General features: G+C 33.0%; 1 protein-coding gene across 2 annotated transcripts in view; it reads right to left on the bottom strand.

Annotated features, from left to right (window-relative positions):
• STXBP5L (syntaxin binding protein 5 like) overlaps window positions 1-19,278 on the bottom strand; it is a 257,780-nt gene that overhangs the window by 22,922 nt on the left and 215,580 nt on the right. For both annotated transcript variants that reach the window (XM_006905548.2, XM_006905549.1), the window contains 2 exons: window positions 3,781-3,951; window positions 1,478-1,717 (listed from right to left, as the gene is read on the bottom strand). In XM_006905548.2, the coding sequence (XP_006905610.1) occupies window positions 1,478-1,717; window positions 3,781-3,951 (411 nt within the window). The remainder of the gene's footprint in view (window positions 1-1,477; window positions 1,718-3,780; window positions 3,952-19,278) is intronic.

Genomic DNA, 19,278 nt, shown 5'->3' with positions numbered 1-19,278 from the left:
TTATTAGTTATCTGTTCAGACTTTCTATTTCATTATTCAGTCTTAGTTGGTTATATATTTCTAGGAATTTATCCATTTCTCCTAGGTTATCCAGTTTATAGGCATATAATTTTTCATAGTAGTTTCTTATAATCTTATGTGGCATCATTTGTAATGGCTCATCTTTCATTTCTGATTTTATTTATGAATCTTCTCTCATTTCTTCTTAGTCTAGCTAAAGATTTGTCAATTTGTCAATATTTTCAAATATAATGCACTTTATGCGCTGAATCATTTTTCCCCCAAATTCATTTGTTAAAGATCTAAATCTCAGTATCTCAGAATGTGACTGTTTTTGAGAAAGAGCCTTTAAAGAAGTAATTAAATTAAAATGAGGTTGTTAGGGTAGGCCCTAATCCAAACTGATGGTGTCTTTCTCAAAAGAGATTAGGACACACAGAGACACCAGGGGTCCATGCATACAAAGGGATGGCCAACTGCAAGTCAAGGAGAGAGGCCTCATAAGAAACCAGACCTGCGGACACTTTAATCTTGGACCTCTAGCTTTCAGAAGTGTGAGAAAATGAACTTCTGTTTTTTAAGCCACATAGACACACAAATACATTTATCTGAATTTGCCATACTGGTAGAGAGCTGACAATAAGTAACAATCCATGTATATGAATTTTGCATACCAGTTAACAAAAAACACAACTTTATCCAACCTACCATACCATATATATGTACTTCTTAAAATAAAATTCCTTATGCTATAATTAATAATTTTTTTTACTCAGGAAATGTTTTTCAGATAGTGTTTATCATATATAGGAAAGTGACAGTAAACATTATTAAGAACAAATTTAAAAATGTTATTAAAAAGAATAGGAAGAATCACACTCATCTTGTCTTTGAAAGACAAAAGATAATTCAAGTAGGAAAAGCATACAACATATGCTTTAGCAACAATACTCATAAAACTTAGGTCAAATTTCTAGGCACTAGGATAAAAAGGAAAGAAATTGTTTGGCATCCTTTTGCAACAACATGAGAAGATTTCGAAGACTAGAAAGCCACCTCAAGTCAGACTACTTCTAGCTTAATCATTCTAAGTTCTTTAAGGGTTACGTAAAAACACGCACAGGCACAAATCTGGTACAAAACTTTGAAGAAATGCTTCAATTTATTTAAAATAATTTTTTACCTTTTGCATTAAAATTTTTCTCAGTGCTTTTTTGTTTTCTAAGGCATTGTTTAGGTTGGTAGTTCCACAGTTTACTACCAGAGAAATGGTTGTACTATTTTACCTTAAAGAGAAGGTAAATTTGCAATATGATAAATGTTGAAATAGTACATGACTTATGAAATTCTCAGTTTCTATTACACAGAATACCTATACTCCTAATCTTTGCTCCAGATCAATACAAATTAATGTTTTACAATACATTTTATCTAAATCTTAAAAAGTAGCAATGAAGGAATAAAGAGAAATTCTTACCACTAGGCAGTACCATGACTGGCTCTGTGAATCTTTGTTCATCTGCCAAAGGCAGGTTCAGGGGGAGGATTAACACCATTCCCAAACTTGTTCCAACAAACAAACAAGGGGAGATGGTGGAGTCATTTTTCCGAGCAAAGGACTCCATGAAGTATAGTGCTGTAATTGCTTCTTTAGAATCTTTGTCAATACTGGAGATGCTAGAGCTTCTAGAACGATTATAGGAATTTTCTCGGTTTTCTATGGAAATTTTAAAAAGCAAATTAAATGTTAGTGTATTTCGAGAAAAAAAATAAAGTCAGACTTAGTACATGAAAACCAAAATTAGGAGGGGGAAGTAGAATCTGATTCTTTAAGTGATCTGGAAGGCAGCTTATCCAGTTTACAAGTTTATTTTGAAGATGGAGACTGAAGTTCAGAAGTGTAAATCATAAACCTAGGCAGAGCTGAAACTAGAACTTGACTCTCCAGAGTTCCAGTTCGCTATGTTTTTCTCTATATATTACTTCACAAATTAGTTGAAATTATCTCATCTAGAAAAAAAAATATTTAGTCTAAAATAATTAAGGTTATAAGAATTTCTGGTACCATTTTAATTATGCTTCCCTCCTATCTCTCAATTGTTGGAAATATTTCTAATGATTTTTTTTGGCAATTCCCACTTACTGACAACATTGTGGCTACTAACCTGAAGAGTCACAAATGTTCTATGGCGAATACATTCCCCTACCACAATTTTTGGTTTTGCTACTTCTGGAGTAATTACAATTGTAAAAACTGAACTATTTATAAAGGCTAAAGAGCTAATGTTATCTCCCTGAACTTGTTTCAAGCTTAACTACCCCGATACAAATTCAGTCCTAACTATCTAGGGCCAAATGAGGAGCCATAGACAGTGCCATCCCATTGACAGTGGTTATCTTCCATAGAGGGCTTCAGCCCACTTAAAGGAAGCAGGATGGTTTTAGGTTCTCCTGGTCATCAACACTTACACGTGTGAACACTCCAGTAAGCATAAACTCACCACCTCAGTTAAATGGTATTAGGAGGTTGTTCTTACAGTCACTCCAGAGTTCATGTTCCTCATATTCTTCTTCCTACTTACTCACTCTCCTTTCCTTCTTGATAGGTAGAAATGTGACTCGTTTATGTAAAAAGAGACAAATATAAATTCCCCAAACTATCCTTTTTCTAGAAAACAAAATATAGTATTCCTAATTTCTTCCCTCCTATCCCTCAGCAAGTTTATAACATAATTATAACAGAACTTAGAGATAAGAGTAAGCTCGGATATAATCTATATATTTTATAGATTTGGAGATGGAAACAGTTAAGTATTCTTCCTAGAATCCAGCACAAGTTAGAGACAGAAAGATCTGAAACTCAAAATTCTCAACTCTCAATACAGTGATTGAATGCTACTTCTTTTATAACATTTATATTTTGCTTCTAAACATTTCTAGCTAATATGTCCCCCAATTTTTCATTCATGATTCATCAACATTCCAGATTGTTAGTCATAGATACTTGTGATAGAGATGATATCTGCATGGACCAGATTTAGTATGGCATAATACTAAAGAAACAATAAAAACTAAAAAAATTATTTAAAAAATTTGAATAATATCATTACTATCAAAGTTTTAGAAGGTGGTAAATCACTGTATACCATCAAATTACCATAGCAAATCTTCCTGAGATTTTTTTTCTCTCTCTATTCAAAGTTTATCAGCAAGACAATAGCAGCACAGTTACAAGATTTCCCCCTTTTCTCCCTCTCTAAAAATTTTTGGTCTTCTGGCTCTTGTACTTTATTCCCTGCCCCCACACTAATTCCATAAATAAGCAAATAATCTTCTTTAAAAACATATGAAGATGAAAATTGCAAACTTTAGAATTCAATATCATGCTTTTTTTCTTGGTAACATGACTGGACACTTGAAGAAATTAAGGTTGCAAGACATTAAATAACTATCTACAAATAGATACTAAGAGGCTTCCCACTGGGATGGATAGAAACTCTCAGTTATTACTGGGAGTATACACAACGGATTAAGACATACTCCTTTGTACAGAAGAGGTGGGAACTTACCAAAAAGCAGAGCCATTCTGGTATTAGAGATGAAGAACAGGTGTAGTGAGAAATGGATTTGGAGTTATGGCTTTCAGTTATTCATTGCCTAAAGTCGACTGTAGTTTCTTATGTCTTTTGCACATGCCCTCCATCCCTTGTCCTTCAGCTCACATAACCATGGCATATCAAATTATAACTGTATTCACAAAAACTTGTATGTTTAACCTACCTTCTGTTGTAACTGGTAAAGAAATTTCCATGCAAGCAGCTGACTGTGCTTTTCGAAATGGTGGTCTTCCCGGACCCCAGCGATTTACTTTGGAAACATCAGCACTAGAAAGACGTTTTCCAGAACTGCAGCTCTGAGAAGTTGGACTTGTGCAGTGCCCATTTACATGATCTGTAGCAAGAGGAAGGCAGCATAAATATTATAATTAATCCTAATAACAAGGAATCCAAGTGTATAGATGAATAAATGAAGAAAAGTGAGAATTCCTTTTTTCAAAACATAAAGATGGCTTAGTCCTTGTTATTTTAAAATGTAGTCAATCTCAATAGCTAGCCAAAAATTTCATATTTATTAAATATAAGATTTATTTTAAAAATCTGACTAGTTAACATAGTTTAATATTCTATATCCCCACTATTCTACCATTTAATGGCAATACAAAATTGGTTATAGTACTGAGCTTTCTTTTGAATGATTAAAATAAACATTTATATAAGTTTTGGAAGTACTTCAAGTACTTGGAGAGTAAGATATATAGAATGAAAGCATCTTACTGTGTAGTTCAGAATGAACTACAATGTACTTAAGAATACTGACTCTAGAGCTAGACTGCCTGGGCTCAAGTCCAAATTCTACCTCTTACTAGTTTTACAAATTATTGAAGTCTTCATGCTTTAGTTTTCTCTTCTGTAAATTGGGAATATAATTATCTGGCTCATGGAGTTTTTGTGATAAAACATGTCGCATGCCAGAATACTTCCTGGTATATGGAAAACTGAACAAAAATTATTGTCATTCTCATTCCAGAGTATTAAAACTGCTCATGTCTAAGACAGTACTGTTTATGTAGAGCTTGTGAGTTTAGCTGCTTTGATATAACTTAAAAACTTTGAAATAATTGCACAAAAATATCTTATTTTTCTTAATGCTAAAAAATATTTGAAATATCTCATAGTTCTGCAATATTCAAAATTTTAATCCATTTTAAATATTCTTCTTTGGTCATTCAAAGGACAGTAGAATTAAATGGAGAATTCATGTTTAATATCCATGTTGGACATGGAGAACTGGCACTCAGTGTCTACTCCATTACAGCTTTTATGTATTGTAGAGTTTCAAAACATAATTGTACATTTCCTAGATTCCCTTGCAGCTCATGCAAGGATGAGAATTAGGTTTCAGTATTTATATGAACTAGTGTGTTTTATTATTTTTAGAATGAGAGTTAACATTTATTGAATACTTAAATGCCAGGCATTTCATGCACGTTATTCATTTAATCTTCTTAACAATCCTGTAAGGTAGGTGCTTTTATTATTCTGATTTTGTAGATGAAACTGAAGCTCAGGAAAAAGATTCAGAAAATTGTACAATATTACATAAGTAGCATGTATGAAGCCAGGGTTCTAATCCAGATTTTCTTATTAAGTATCTCTATGCTTGAAAACTAGGCTACAGGGTCACATAAAATATTTTGTAGGGTTTAGCTGTGGCTTGTGTGATGCACATTGAGATCCAAGCCCTTTAGGGCCAGTCATCTCCCATACTAACATAGATCTCAGAAATCCCAAATTTTCTGGGTAGAAAGACAGAAATATCCCATGAGTGAGCCATGGGAAACCCGAAGTTAAGAGCTCTACCCTTCTTTCACTATCAAATCTAGTCTTATAAATAGGAAGAACTTATAAATAGGAGTGTAACAGCTGAAACTAACAAGGACTTAGAGTGAATTAGAAAATAGCAACTCTTTTGGGGATATAAACTGCAAAAATGAGCCTCCCTCTAGGTACATCAATTAGGACAAGTTGCTCCTTAGATGTGATGCCTTGTTCTGTGGTTTACTGCTTGTCCAGAGGAATGTGGGGTGAATTCACAGCCTTCTTAGCCAGGTACAAGAGTATATGGCAGACCCTGAGAATAGCAAAATTTGTTCACTTAGCTGAGACCCATTGCACTTCTAAGCCAAAGCCCCTGCCTAGCTATTATCATCTCTTGGTGGCTGTTTCATGTAAATTTTCATTTCAGCTCATAATAAAGCAGTATCAATTATTAGATTACTCAACATGCTAGTCTTCCCCCCAGCCATTATCTGCTACAGTGACCAAATTTTCCTCAGGCTCTCATGTTTGAGTTGCAAGGTCAGCTGATATTACCCTTCATGAGCAGCCCAGAGTTTGGGGTCATATATTTGTTTTCAACAGGGATGATTAACTTAGAGGATTTATTTTTGTACTTAAATTTTTAAAATATATGGCAGTATATTTGCTTTCTTTAAAACATTTTTTTTTTACCATGCTAAATATTCAAGATAGATAAGAATTGTTATAAAACATTTAGAAAGAAAAATTTGGTCCTAGCCCAGACAGTCATTCTGGATATTATGATAAAGCAATAATGCTAAATATAAAATGTAAATGAAACCTCTATTGATAAAATTATGCACTGTTGTTTTAGTTATTATAGAAAAAAATGGAAATTAGCTATCTTTTAAAATCGAGCATAATTTTAGGTAAATTGTAGTATATAATCACATAAGAGTATTATAACCTTTAAAGATGTTTCCGAAATGCTTGTTGAAACATAAAATATCTATGATGTGTTTTGGTTAGCTCTTGTTGCATAAAACAAAACAAAACAAAACACTCCCAATGTTAATGATGTAAAATAACAATCATTTGACTATGTTCGCAGATTCTGTGGGCCATGATTAGGCAGGCTAAGGCAAGGTGGCGATATTATATCCATAATGTCTGGGGCCTTAGCTGGAAATGCTTGAATGGATAGGGGGTTTGGAATCCTTTGGAGGTTTCTTTACTCACAAGCCTGAGCTAGAATGATGCAAAGACTGAGTTCAGTTGGGACTGTCAATGGGGGCTTCTTCAGGAGGCTTGGGTTTCCTCGTTGCGTGGTGACCTTTTTTACATAGTGGCTCAGGGCTTCAAAAGGGCTGACAATTAATTTGAAAATGGGATGGAAGCCATATTTCTGCTGCTTTGGTGTTATTGCAATGGAGACTGCTTTGTTTTGAAAATAACATTCCCGTTTCCAATCACAAGCTGTCTGACTTATTTTACTCAGCATGATAACCTCTAGCTCTATCCATGTCATTGCGAATGGTAAGATTTAATTTTTTTCAATGGCTAATATTCCATTATATATATGAACCATAATTTCTTTATCCAATTATCTGTTGATAGGCATTTATGTTGCTTCCATATCTTGGCTATTGTAAGTTGTGCTGCCATGAACATAGGGGTGCACAGATCTTTATGAATTATTATTTTGGTTTCCTTTGGATAAATACCCAGAAGTGCTATTGCTGGGTCAAAAGGTATATCCATTTTTAATTTTCTGAGAAACCTCCAGACTGTACCAAATTGCAATCCCACCAACAGTGTATAAGGGTTCCCTTTTCTCCACATCCTTGCCAACACTTGTTGTTCTTTGATTTATTGACGTTAGCCACTCTGACAGGAGTGAGGCGATATCTCACTGTGGTTTTGTATTTCTCTGATGATTAGTGACTTTGAGCATCTTTTTCATATGTTTATTGGCCATCTGTATTTCCTCTCTGGAGAAATATCTATTCAGGTTTTCTGCCCGTTTTTTAAATGGATTGGTTTTTTTTTCTTGTTGAGTTGTATGAATTCTTTATATATTTTAGATATTAACCTCTTATCAGATGTATCATATATGAATGTCTTCTCCCATTCAGTCAGTTGTCTTTTCATTTTGTTGATTGTTTCCTTTGCTGTGCAAAATGTTTTTAGTTTGATGTCCGTTCCATTTGATTTTTCTTTTGTTTCCCTTGCCCGAGGAGTATGTCTGAAAAACAATTACTAGTAGCAATATCAGATTATTGCCTATGTTTTCTTCTAGAAGTTTTATGGTTTGGGGTCTTACATTTAAGTCTTTAATCCATTTTGAATCTCTTTTTACATACGGTGTAAGAAGGTGATCCAGTTTCTTTCTTTCTTTTGCATGTATCTGTCCAATTTTCCCAGCACCATTTAGAGAAAAATCTATTTTTACCCATTGTATATTCTTGCCTCTTTCATCATCTATTAACTGAGCATATAGGTGTGGATTTACTTCTGGGCTCTCTATTCTGTTCCATTGATCAACGTATCTATTTTTTATGCCAGTACCATGCTGTTTTGATTACTGTAGGCTTGTAAGTATAGTTTGATAACAGGTACTATGATACCTCCAACTTTGTTCTTTTCCAAGATTGCCGTGGCTATTTTGGGTCTTTTATGGTTCCATATAAAGTTTAAGATTATTTGTTCTAGACTTCTGAATATTAATTTTGTATCCTGCTACTTTACTGAATTCACTGATCATTTCTAACAGTTGTTTTGTGGAATCTTTAGGGTTTTCTATATATAGTATCATGTCATTTGTAAATAATGAGAGTTTTACTACTTTTCCAATTCGGATACCTTTTATTTCTCTTTCTTGTCTTATGCCATGGCTAAGACTTCCAATACAATGTTAAACAGGAGTGGTGAAAGTGGGCATCTTAAACTCTTATTTTTAGGGTATTTTTTTCTGAAGAATTTTAAGCTGAAGACTCAACGGGACTGATACAGACTTCCTCTTGAAGTCAGCTTAATTTTCATTACAGGTTTTAATTTGATTTTTCTATAGTAAAGTTTTCATGGCTATGATTTTGTTGTCCTAGCTAAAATGCTTTGAATGAGACAGATTTACATACTCTGAATTTAATGTTTAGTCTCTGAAATCCAAAGTTTCAAAGAGCTTCTTCCTCTTTATTTCTCAATTTCTCATTTTTTCTAGTTTAATTTCTATTGCATTTAAACATCTATTTAAGTGGATTTTAAAAAAGTATTTGAGACCAAATTTATAGTCTTCAGGATAATAATCTCTAATGCCTTAGACTTTGTCACTGATGAATAAAGTGTTTTAACTTTGAATAACAATTATTGAATTTTAAAACTTCAGCTTCATTGATGTATAATTGACATATGAAATTGTAAGATAGTTAAAGTATACATTGTAGTAATTTGATGTATGTGTACATTGTGAAACAATTCCCACCATCTAGTTAATTAACAAATCTATACTTCATGCATCTATTTATCTTTTTGTGTGTGTGAAAACATTTAAGTTCTACTCTATTAGCAAGTTTCAATCATACATTACAGTTTTAACTACAGTCACCATGTTATATATCTGATCCTCAGAACTTATTCATTTTATAATTGAAAGTTTTGTACCCTTTTACAAACCTCTTCCTCTTTTCTCCACCTCCAGTCACTGGCAATCACTTTTCTACTGTTTCTATTAGTTTGATATATTTATTTTCAGATTCCACATTGCAGCATTTATCTTTTTTTGTCTAGTTTACTTTACTTTTCATAACGCCCTCAAGGTCCATCCGTGCTGGTGCAAATGGCAAGATTTCTATCTTTCTCATGGCTGAATAATCTTTTATATATTATCTGTTGCATGCAAATATATACATATGTGTATATATACATACATATATATATATATAATCGTCTATCGATGGACATGTGCACTTAGGTTGTTTCCATATCTTAGCTATTGTGAAAAATGTTGAAATGAACATGGGAGTACCAATATCTCTTTGACATCCTGTTTTCATTTCCTTCAGATATATACCCAGAAGTGGATTGCTAGATCATATGGTAGCTCTATTTTTTAATTTTTTTGAGGAACATCCATACTATTTTCCATAGTGACTACACCAATTTATATTCCCACCAACAGTGTATAAGAGTTCCCTTTTCTCTACATTCTTACTCACATTTAATTTTTTTTTTTGATGATACCCATTCTAACAGGTGTGAGGTGATATCTCATTGTAGTTTTGATTTGCATCTTTTTCATGATTAGTGATGCTGAGTACCTTTTCATGTACCTGTTGGCCATTTGTATGTCTTTGGAAAAGTGTCTATTCTGGTTCTCTGCCCATTTTTTAATCTGATTGTATTTTTATTTCTTATTGGGTTGTTTGATTTCTTTATATATTTTAAATATTAAGTGGTATGAGTTCTTGATATATTTTAGATATTAACCTCTTATCAGATATATGATTTGCAAATATTTTCTCCCATTCTATAAGTTGCCTTTCATTTTGTTGATTTTCTTTATTGTAGAAGAGCCTTTTAGATTGATGTACTCCCACTTGTTTGTTTTTCCTTTTATTTCATTTGCTTTTGGTGTCAAATCAAAAAAATTATTGTCAAGACCAAGGTCAAGGAGCTTGCCTCCTATGTTTTCTAGGAGTTTTGTTTCAGGTCTTATGTTCAAGTCTTCAGTCTATTTTGAATTGATTGTTGTGTATGGTGTAAGAGTGGTTCAGCTTCATTCTTTTACATGTGGCTGGCCAGTTTTTCCCAGCACCATTTACTGAAGAGGCTATCCTTTCCCTATTGTCTATTCTTGGCTCCTTTGTTGTTAATTGACTATTTATGTATGGGTTTATTTCTGGGCTCTCTATTCTGTTCCATTGATCTGTGTGTCTGTTTTATTTTAATTAATTAATATTTTTATGGTGACTTTGGTTAACGAAATCCAATAAGTTTCATCTGTATACTTTAATAGTAAGGCATCTTTTGGAGGCTGTTTTTGTGCTAATACCGTATTGTTTTGATTGCTATAGCTTTGTAATATAATTTGAAAAAAGGAAATGTGACACCTCCAACTTTGTTCTTTCTCAAGATTGCTTTGATTTGGGGGGCCTTTTGTGGTTCCATACAATTTTTTTTTCCTATTTCTATGAAAAATGTCATTGGAATTTTGATAGAAATTGCATTAAATCTTTAGATTGCTTTGGGTAGTATAGACAGTTTAGTAATATGAATAAGCAAGGATTATCTTTCCATTTATTTGTTGTCTTCAGTTTCTTTCATTAATGTTTTAGTTTTCAGTGTACATATCTTTCACCTCCTTTGTTAAATTTATTCCTAGATATTCTTGATGCAATTGTAAATGTGATTTTCTTAACTTTTCTTTCTGATAGCCTGTTGTTAGTACATAGAAATACAACTGATTTTGTATATTGATTTTCTGTCCTCCAACCTTTCTGAATTTATATGTCTAACAATTTTGTTTTTTTTTTTCATATAATATTATGCCATTTGCAAATAAAGACAGTTGTATGTCTTCCATTCCAACGTGAATACCTTTTATTTCCTTTTCTTGCCTAATTGCTCTGGCTAGGACTTCCAGTTGTATCTTAAATAAAAGTAGTGAGTGAGCATTCTTGTCTTCTTGCTGATCTTGGAGGAAGTGCTTACAGTTTTTCACTGTTGAGTATAATGTTACCTGTAGTCTTGTCATATATGGTCTTTATTATGCTAAGGGATGTTCTCTCTATATCTACTCGATATAAATAGATATTAAATTTTGTCAAACACTTTCTATATCTATTGAGACGATCATATAATTTTTGTTAATGTGATGTATCACATTGATTTGCAGATGCTGAACCATTCTTTTATCCCTGGTATAAATCCTACTTGATTATAGGATCCTTTTAATGAATTGTTGAATTTGATTTGCTGATATTTTGTTGAGGATTTTTGCATCTCTGTTCATCAGATATATTGGCCTGCAATTTTCTTGTAGTGTCCTTGTCTGGTTTTGATATTAGGATAATGTTGGAGTCATAAAATGAGTTAGGAAGTGTTCCCTCTTCTATTTTGGGGGAAGAGTTTGAGAAGGATTGTTATTAATTTTTCTTTGAAGTTTTGGTAGAAATCACCATTAAAACCATCTGGTCCTAGACTTTTGTTTGTTGGAAGGTTTTGGGTTACTGATTCAATCTCCATACTAGAAATTATTGTGTTCAGAATTTTTGTTTTTTCATGATTCAGTCTTGGTAGGTTGAATATTTCTAGGAATTTGTCCATTTTTTTGTAGGTTGTCCAGTTTGTTGGAATACAGTTGTTTATAATAACTTCTTATGATTCTTTGTATTGCTATAATATCAGTTGTAATGTCTCCTCTGTTTTGATTTTATATATTTGAGTCTTCTCTCTTCTTGGTGAATCTAGCTAAAGGTTTGCCTATTTTGTTTATCTTTTCAGAAAACCATCTCTTACTATATTTTTAGTCTCTATTTCATTTATTTCTGCTCTGATCTTTCTTTCCTTGTACTAATTTGGAGCTTCATATGTCTTTCTAGTTTGAGGTGTAAAGTTAGGTTGTTTGAAATCTTGTTTCTCTATGTAGGCATTTATTGCTATGAACTTCCCTCTTAGAACTACTTTTGCTGCATCCCATAAGTTTTGTTATATTGTATTTTGATTTTCATTGTCACAAGATGTTTTTTAATTATTTTTATTTATTCTTTAATTCATTGGTTATCAGGAGCATGTTGCTTAATCTCCACATATTTTTGACTTTTCCAGCTTTCTTCTTATAATTGATTTCTAGTTTCATATAATTGTGGTTGGAAAAGAGGCTTGATAGGATTTAAATCTTATTAAATTTATTAAGACTTGTTTTGTGGCATAACATATGGTCTATTCTGGAGAATGTTCCATGTGTTGGAGGAGAATATGTATTCTACTGCTTTTGGATGGAATGTTCTGTAAATGTCTGTTATGTCCATTTGATCTAATATGCCCTTTAAGTCCAATGTTTTCTTATTGATTTTCTATCTGAATGATTCATCCATTGATGAAAGTAGGGTATTGAAATCCCCTACTCTTTGTATTTCTATTTCTCCCTTTAAGTCGGTTAATATTTGCTTTACATATTTAGGTGCTCTTATTTTGGGTGCGTGAATGTTTTAAAATGTTATATACTCTTGTTGGATTGACCCGTTTATCATTATATAATGACCTTCTCTGTTTCTTGTGACAATTTTTGACTTAAAGTCTATTTTATGTTAAAAATATAGCTACCTCTTTTTCTTGTTTATTTACCATTTGCATGGAATATCTTTTTCTGTCCCTTCACTTTCAGTCTGATGCGTACTGAAACTGAAGCGAGATTTTTTCTAGGCAGTATATAGTCTTTTTAAAAAATATCCATTTGGCTACTCTTTGTATTTTATTGAATTGGAGCCCGATTACACTTAAAGTAGCTACTGCTGTTTTGTTAATTTTTTCTGGCTGCTTTGTGATTGCTTTGTTCCTTCTCTTGTTTTCTTCCTTTGTGATTTGATGCTTTTCTGTACGTGGTATGCTTAGATTGCATTTTCTTTTATATATCTATTATAGGTTTTTGGTTTGCGCTTATCATGAGGCTTATATAAAACATTATCTTTTTGTTTATGAAGTTGCTTGAAACTCAACGTATTCTTTGAATATATAACATTGTATTAGTTTTAGCTGTACAAACATTTATAACACTCTAAGTTGATAACAACTTAAGTTCAAATACATTCTAACACTACTACATTTTTACTCTCCCTCCCTCCCTATTTTGTTTTGATGTCACAATTTCATACTTTTATCTTGTGTATCATTAATAAATTATTGTAATTATAGTTATTTTTACTTCTTCTGTCTTTCAGCCTTTCTACTAGATTTATAAGTGATTTACCTACCTTCATTACATTAGATTCTTCTGAATTTTTTTATTTTTTTATTTTTATTTTTAATTAAGTTTATTGGGGGTAACTTAGTTAATATAATTATATAATTTTCAGGTGAACATTATAATTTGACATCTGTATATTCTATTGTGTGTTTACCACCCAAGATTCTTCTGAATTTCACTATATATTTTCCTGTTACTAATTAGCACCCTTTTGTTTCAAATTTTAGAAGTCCATTTATCCATTTATCAATATTTGTAAGTCCAGTTTAGTGGTGATGAACTTCACCTTTTGCTTGTCTGGAAAACTCATTATCTCTACTTCAATTCTGAAGGACAACTTTGCTGAGTAGAGTATTCTAGGCTGGCAGGGTTTTTCTTTCAGCATTTGGAATATATCATGCCACTCCATTTTGATCTGCAAATTTTCTGCTGAAAATCTGCTGACAGTCTTATGCGGGTTTCCTTGTGCAATATAAGTTGTTTTATTCTTGTTGCTTTTAAGATTCTCTCCTTGTCTTTAACTTTTGACAATTAAGTGTCTTTGTATGGGTCTCTCATTTTATTTCAAACTTTCTGGGCTTCTTGGATCTAGATATTTGTTTCCTTCTCCAGGTTAGGGAAGTTTTCAGCCCTTATTTCTTCAAATAAGTTTTCTTCCCTTTCTTTTTGTTTCTTCTGGGATCCCCATAATTTAAATATCGGTCCTGTTGATGTTGTTCCATAAGTCCCTTAAATTATCTTCACTCTTTCATTCTTCTCTGATTGAATGAAACCCACTACCCTGTCTTCAGGTTTGCTGATTCTTTCTTTTGCTTTATCTGGTCCGCTATTAAACAACTCTATTAAATTTCTCAGTGCAGTTACTGTACTCTTTTAGTCTTTCTGTTCAGTCCTCTCCTATATTCTATCTCTTTGTTTAAATGTCCATGCATTGTTCTCCTGACCTCAGTGAATATCTTTTTTACCATTATTCTGAACTCTTTATCTGGTAAGTCATTTATCTCCATTTTATTAAGGTCTGTTTCTGGAGTTTCATCTTGTTCTTTTGTTTGAAATATATTCCTGTATTTCTTCATTTTCTCTGGCCGTATTGATTTCTACACAATGGATAAAACAGCCTTCTCTCCCAGTGTTGACAGACTGGTGTTGTATAGGAGATGAACCTTATCAGCCTGGCCTGAGTCCTTAGTGGTCTTTCAATCTCTTGTGATTGTCCAAGCTGCCTTTTTTGTTCTTAGTGGTTCCCAGTAATTGATGGTGTTCCTATATCCATTTCCATGTGGGTATATTCTTGTTCATCCAATGGATAAGAGTCACTCAGCTAATTTCTGGATTTCTTTCAGAGGGAGTTGCTCCATTTGCAGCTATAGATTTGGTGTCTGTGGGATCAGGTGAGTTCAGGCGCCTCCTATGATGCTATCTTGGATCATAACTTGAGATAACAATAAATTATGTCATTAAAATGCCATTATACCTTGATTGATGCTGAAAGAGGAAACTGACACCTGGCCCTGAGCAATATGAATAAGTGTTCACATCAAGTCCCACATTAAAAATGGAGAGAGAGAGAGGGAGAGATAAAAATAGCATATCCTGAAGTAAAGAAAAAAAGAAAAGTTATTCAGTCTAACTGTAGTCTTCGAAGATGAATTTTGAGTTGGTAAATTACTCATTTCTTAACAAAAAACATTTTTATCCCTGACATTTGCAATGCTGATGTCTAGATATATAATAATCATGTGGGTAAAACGTACCTGTTCCCCAGTACGAACAAATTTACCTTAACTTTGAAAACGCCTGTGGGGTTGTATTTTGCATTCACATGAGCCAGTTAAAAATCTGAACTTCCTTGTAAAACACTTGCAAATCAATAATCACTTTTTCTTCATACATTCTTTGAAATACATATACATAATACAATATACATTGGCTAGTACTTAAAATATAAGCTAACAATCTACAGATGGTAAACTGTTTTTTTCTGAAAAAGTCATTGTTCCCTCTCATTCTTGGATGATAGATCCTTATTTGAAAATTATTAGTACAGGTTGAGATATAATTACATACAATAAACTGCACATGTTTAAAATTAACAACCACTAATGCATTCTGCTATCACAGTAAAAGTAATGCACATAATTACCACCTCCCCCAGTTTCCTCATTCCTATTTATAATCTCTCTGTCTTGTCTCTCCTTGTTAGCTCTCTATCTCACAGCCACTGAGGTACTTTCTAATGCTATACATCTATTGCTGAGCTCATGTATAATCTCTGTCTCTGCCACCATGGCTACTTCGTTTATGAATCCATTAGGCGATGATGGGTGTGGGTGGTAAAGAAGCTAACTGGTATCCACAAAGTGGGTCATCCTCTCCACTTTATTGTTAATACTCTCTGCTGAGATCACCCTTTGGTGAGCACTCACATGGGACAAAAACTGTCCTATATATTAGCAAATAAATTTGAAATGAAAAATTTTTATTAGCACCCTCAAACATGAAATACTTAGGTATAAATCTAACAAAGTATTATAAAATCTAGATGAGTAAAACTATAAAACAACAACAACAACAACAAAAAAAACCTTTGCTGATGAAAGAATTTGAAGAACAAATAATTGGAGAAATATTCCATGTTCATGATAGGGTTCAATATTGTTAAGATGTCAGTTTTTCCCAATTTGATCTATATATTTAACACAATCCTATCAAAATCCCAGCAAGTTATTTTATGGATATTGACAAACTGATTCTAAAGTTTTATATAGAGAGGGAAAAGAACCAGAATAACTAACATAATATTGAAGCAGAAGACCAAAGTCAGAGAACTGATGCCACCCAACTTTAAGACTTAATATAAAGCTAAAATAATAAAGAGTGTGTGGTATTGGTGAAGAAATAAATAGGTCAGTAGAACAGAATAGAGGCCTAGAAATAAATCCACACAAATATAGTCAACTGATCTTTGAAAAAAGAGCAAAGGCAATCCAATGGAGACAAGAGAGTCCTTTCAACAAATGGTGCTATAACAACTGGATATCCACATGCAAAAAAAAACAAAAACAAAAACAAAAACAAAATCTAGATGCAGACCTTACACCCTTCACAAAAATAGATCATAGCCCTAAATGTAACATTCAAAACTATGAAACTACTGGAAGAAAACAGAAAATCTAGATGACCTTGAGTTGGTGATTACTTTTTAGATACAACACTATAGGCACGATCCCTAAAAGAAAAAAAATTGATAAGGTGGACTTCATTACAATTAAAAACTCCTGTTCTGTGAAAGACACTATCAAGAGAACGAGAAGCCACAAACTGGGAGAAACTAGTAGCAAAAGATAATATCTGATAAAAGACTATTATCTAAAATACATACAAAACTTTAAAATTCAACAATAAGAAAACAAACCTGATTAAAAATGGGCAAGAGACCTGAACAGATAACTATGCCAAAGAAGATAGATGGCAAATTAAGCATATGAAAATGTTTAAAATTGCAAAATGAAACAATGGGAAACTACCATACACCTATAAGAATGACAGAAATGCAAAACACTGTTAAAACCAAATGTTAACTAGAATGAGGAACAACATTATTTGTTGATGACGGAAATGCAAAATTATACAGCCATTCTGGAGGATGGTTGTCAGTTTCTCAAAAACTTAAACATACTCTTGTGATTCAGCAATCATGCTGCTTGCTATTTACCAGAACGAGTTGAAAACTTATGTTCACATATAAACCTGAACATGAATGTTTATAGCAGCTTTATTCATTAATTGCCAAAACCTGGAAGCAACCAAGATGTCTAATAGTAGGTGAACGAATAAATAAGCTGGTACATCCAGGCAATGGAATATTATCAGCACTAAAAGAAAGGAGCTACAAAACCACGAAAAAGACATAAAGGAATCTTAAATACATAAATACATGTTACTAAGTGAAAGAAATCATTTCGAAAAGTCTACATACTATATGATTCCAACCGTATGACATTTAAGAAAAGGCAAACTATGGAGAGAGTCAAAAAGTCAGTGGTGGCTAAGGATTAAGAGGAAGAGAGTGGTGAATAGGCTGACAGAGAAGATTTTCAGAGCAGTAAAACTATTCTCTATTACACTATAATGCAGGGGTCCTCAACTCTCAGGCTGCGGACGGGTACTGGTCTGTGGCCTATTAGGAACCGGGCCACACAACAGGAAGTGAGCAGCAGGTGAGGGAGCAAAGCTTCATCTGTATTTGCAGCCACTCGCTCCCCAGCACTAGCATCACTGCTTCAGCTCCACCTAATATCATCAGATATTAGCTTTTCATAGGGGCACCAGTCTCTGATGCCAAAAAGGTTGGGGACTGCTGCTATAATGTATTATAGTATAATGATGGATACATGTCATTATACATATGTCAAAACACCAAGCATGAGCCCTCATGTAAATTGTAGATTTGGAGTGACAATGATGTATTAACACAAGTTCATCAACTGTAAAAAATACACCACTCTGGAGGAGCATATTAATAGGGAGGGATGCTGTGTTTAGGAAGGCATTGGGAATATGGGAACTGTACTTTTCCTTCAGTTTTTCTGTAAATCTAAAATAGCTTTAAAACATAAAAATGTATGAAAAATATTTTTAAAAGTGCACAGGGAGGTCCCATGTACTCTTTACCCATTTTCCTGTCACTAATGTCTTATATAACTATAGTTCAATAGCAAATCCAAGAAGATGACAGTAGTACAATTAACAGACCTTACTTAAAGTTTTTCAGTTTTAGATGTACTTATTTGTGCATTTGTAGGTGTAGTTCTATGTAATTTTGTCACATGTAGATTTGGGTAGCTATCACTACAATCAAGATTCAGAACTTTTCATCACAAGGGTCTCTTGTGTTACTCTTTTATAGCCACATTACTCCTTCCCTCACCTGTTCCAACTTTTGACAAACTCTAGTCCTCTATCTCTATAATTTTGTCATTTCAAGATTGCTAAATAAATGGATTCATATAATAATTGACCTTTTAAGATCAACTTTTTTCACTCAGTACTATTCTCTTGAGATCCATACAAGTCATGTATATCAATAGTTTTTTGTTTTTTAAATCTCTGAATAGTATATCATGGTATAATGTACCACAGTTTGTTTAACCATTCACTCATTGAGGGATCTTTGGGTTGTTTCTAGTTTGGGGCTATCACAATTAAAGCTGCTATGAACTCCATGTATGGATTTGTTTTCACTGAAGATTGGTTTTCATTCTCTAGAATAAGTACCCAGGAGTGGGACTGTTAGATAATATAATTGAATTTTAACTTTATAAGGAAATGCCAAATGTTTTTCTACAGTGGTGTACTATATTGCATTTCCACCAGCAAAGCTTGAGAGTTCTAGTTGATCAGTGTTATCCTCACCATAACCTAGTTTTGTCAGTAGTTTTAATTTTAGCTATTCCAATGGGTATTTAGTGGTATTCCATTGCTTTAATTTTCATTCCTCTGGTGGCTAATGATATTGAATATCTTTGCATGGGTTTATTTGCCATCTGAATATCCTCTTTTGTGAAGAGTCTGTTCAAGTAGTTTGCCCATTTTTTAAAATAATTGTTTTATTTTGGAATAATTTTAGATTTAGAGGAAAGTTGCAAACAAAGATAATACCTAAATTTCCCATATTCTCCTTCCCCGGTTTCACCTTGATACATTACTATTAACTGAACTCTAGACTTCATTTGTATTTGATCATTTAAAAAATATATATTTATTTTTATTGAGGTTAAATTTATATAATAAAAATTAACCATTTCTCAATTGTACAATTCAGTGAAATTTAGTATAGTCACAATTTCGTGCAACCATCACCAACACCACTATATAGTTCCAAAACATTTTCATCACCACAAAAATAGCATTGACCCATTAAGCAGTCACTGCCATTCAAGTCTTCCCTAGCCA

This window comes from Pteropus alecto, unplaced genomic scaffold (assembly GCF_000325575.1).
Source record: "Pteropus alecto unplaced genomic scaffold, ASM32557v1 scaffold251, whole genome shotgun sequence".
NCBI lineage: Eukaryota > Metazoa > Chordata > Mammalia > Chiroptera > Pteropodidae > Pteropus > Pteropus alecto.
The sequence above is the reverse complement of the archived record's forward strand: the minus strand, read 5'-3'. Positions and strand labels throughout refer to the sequence as shown.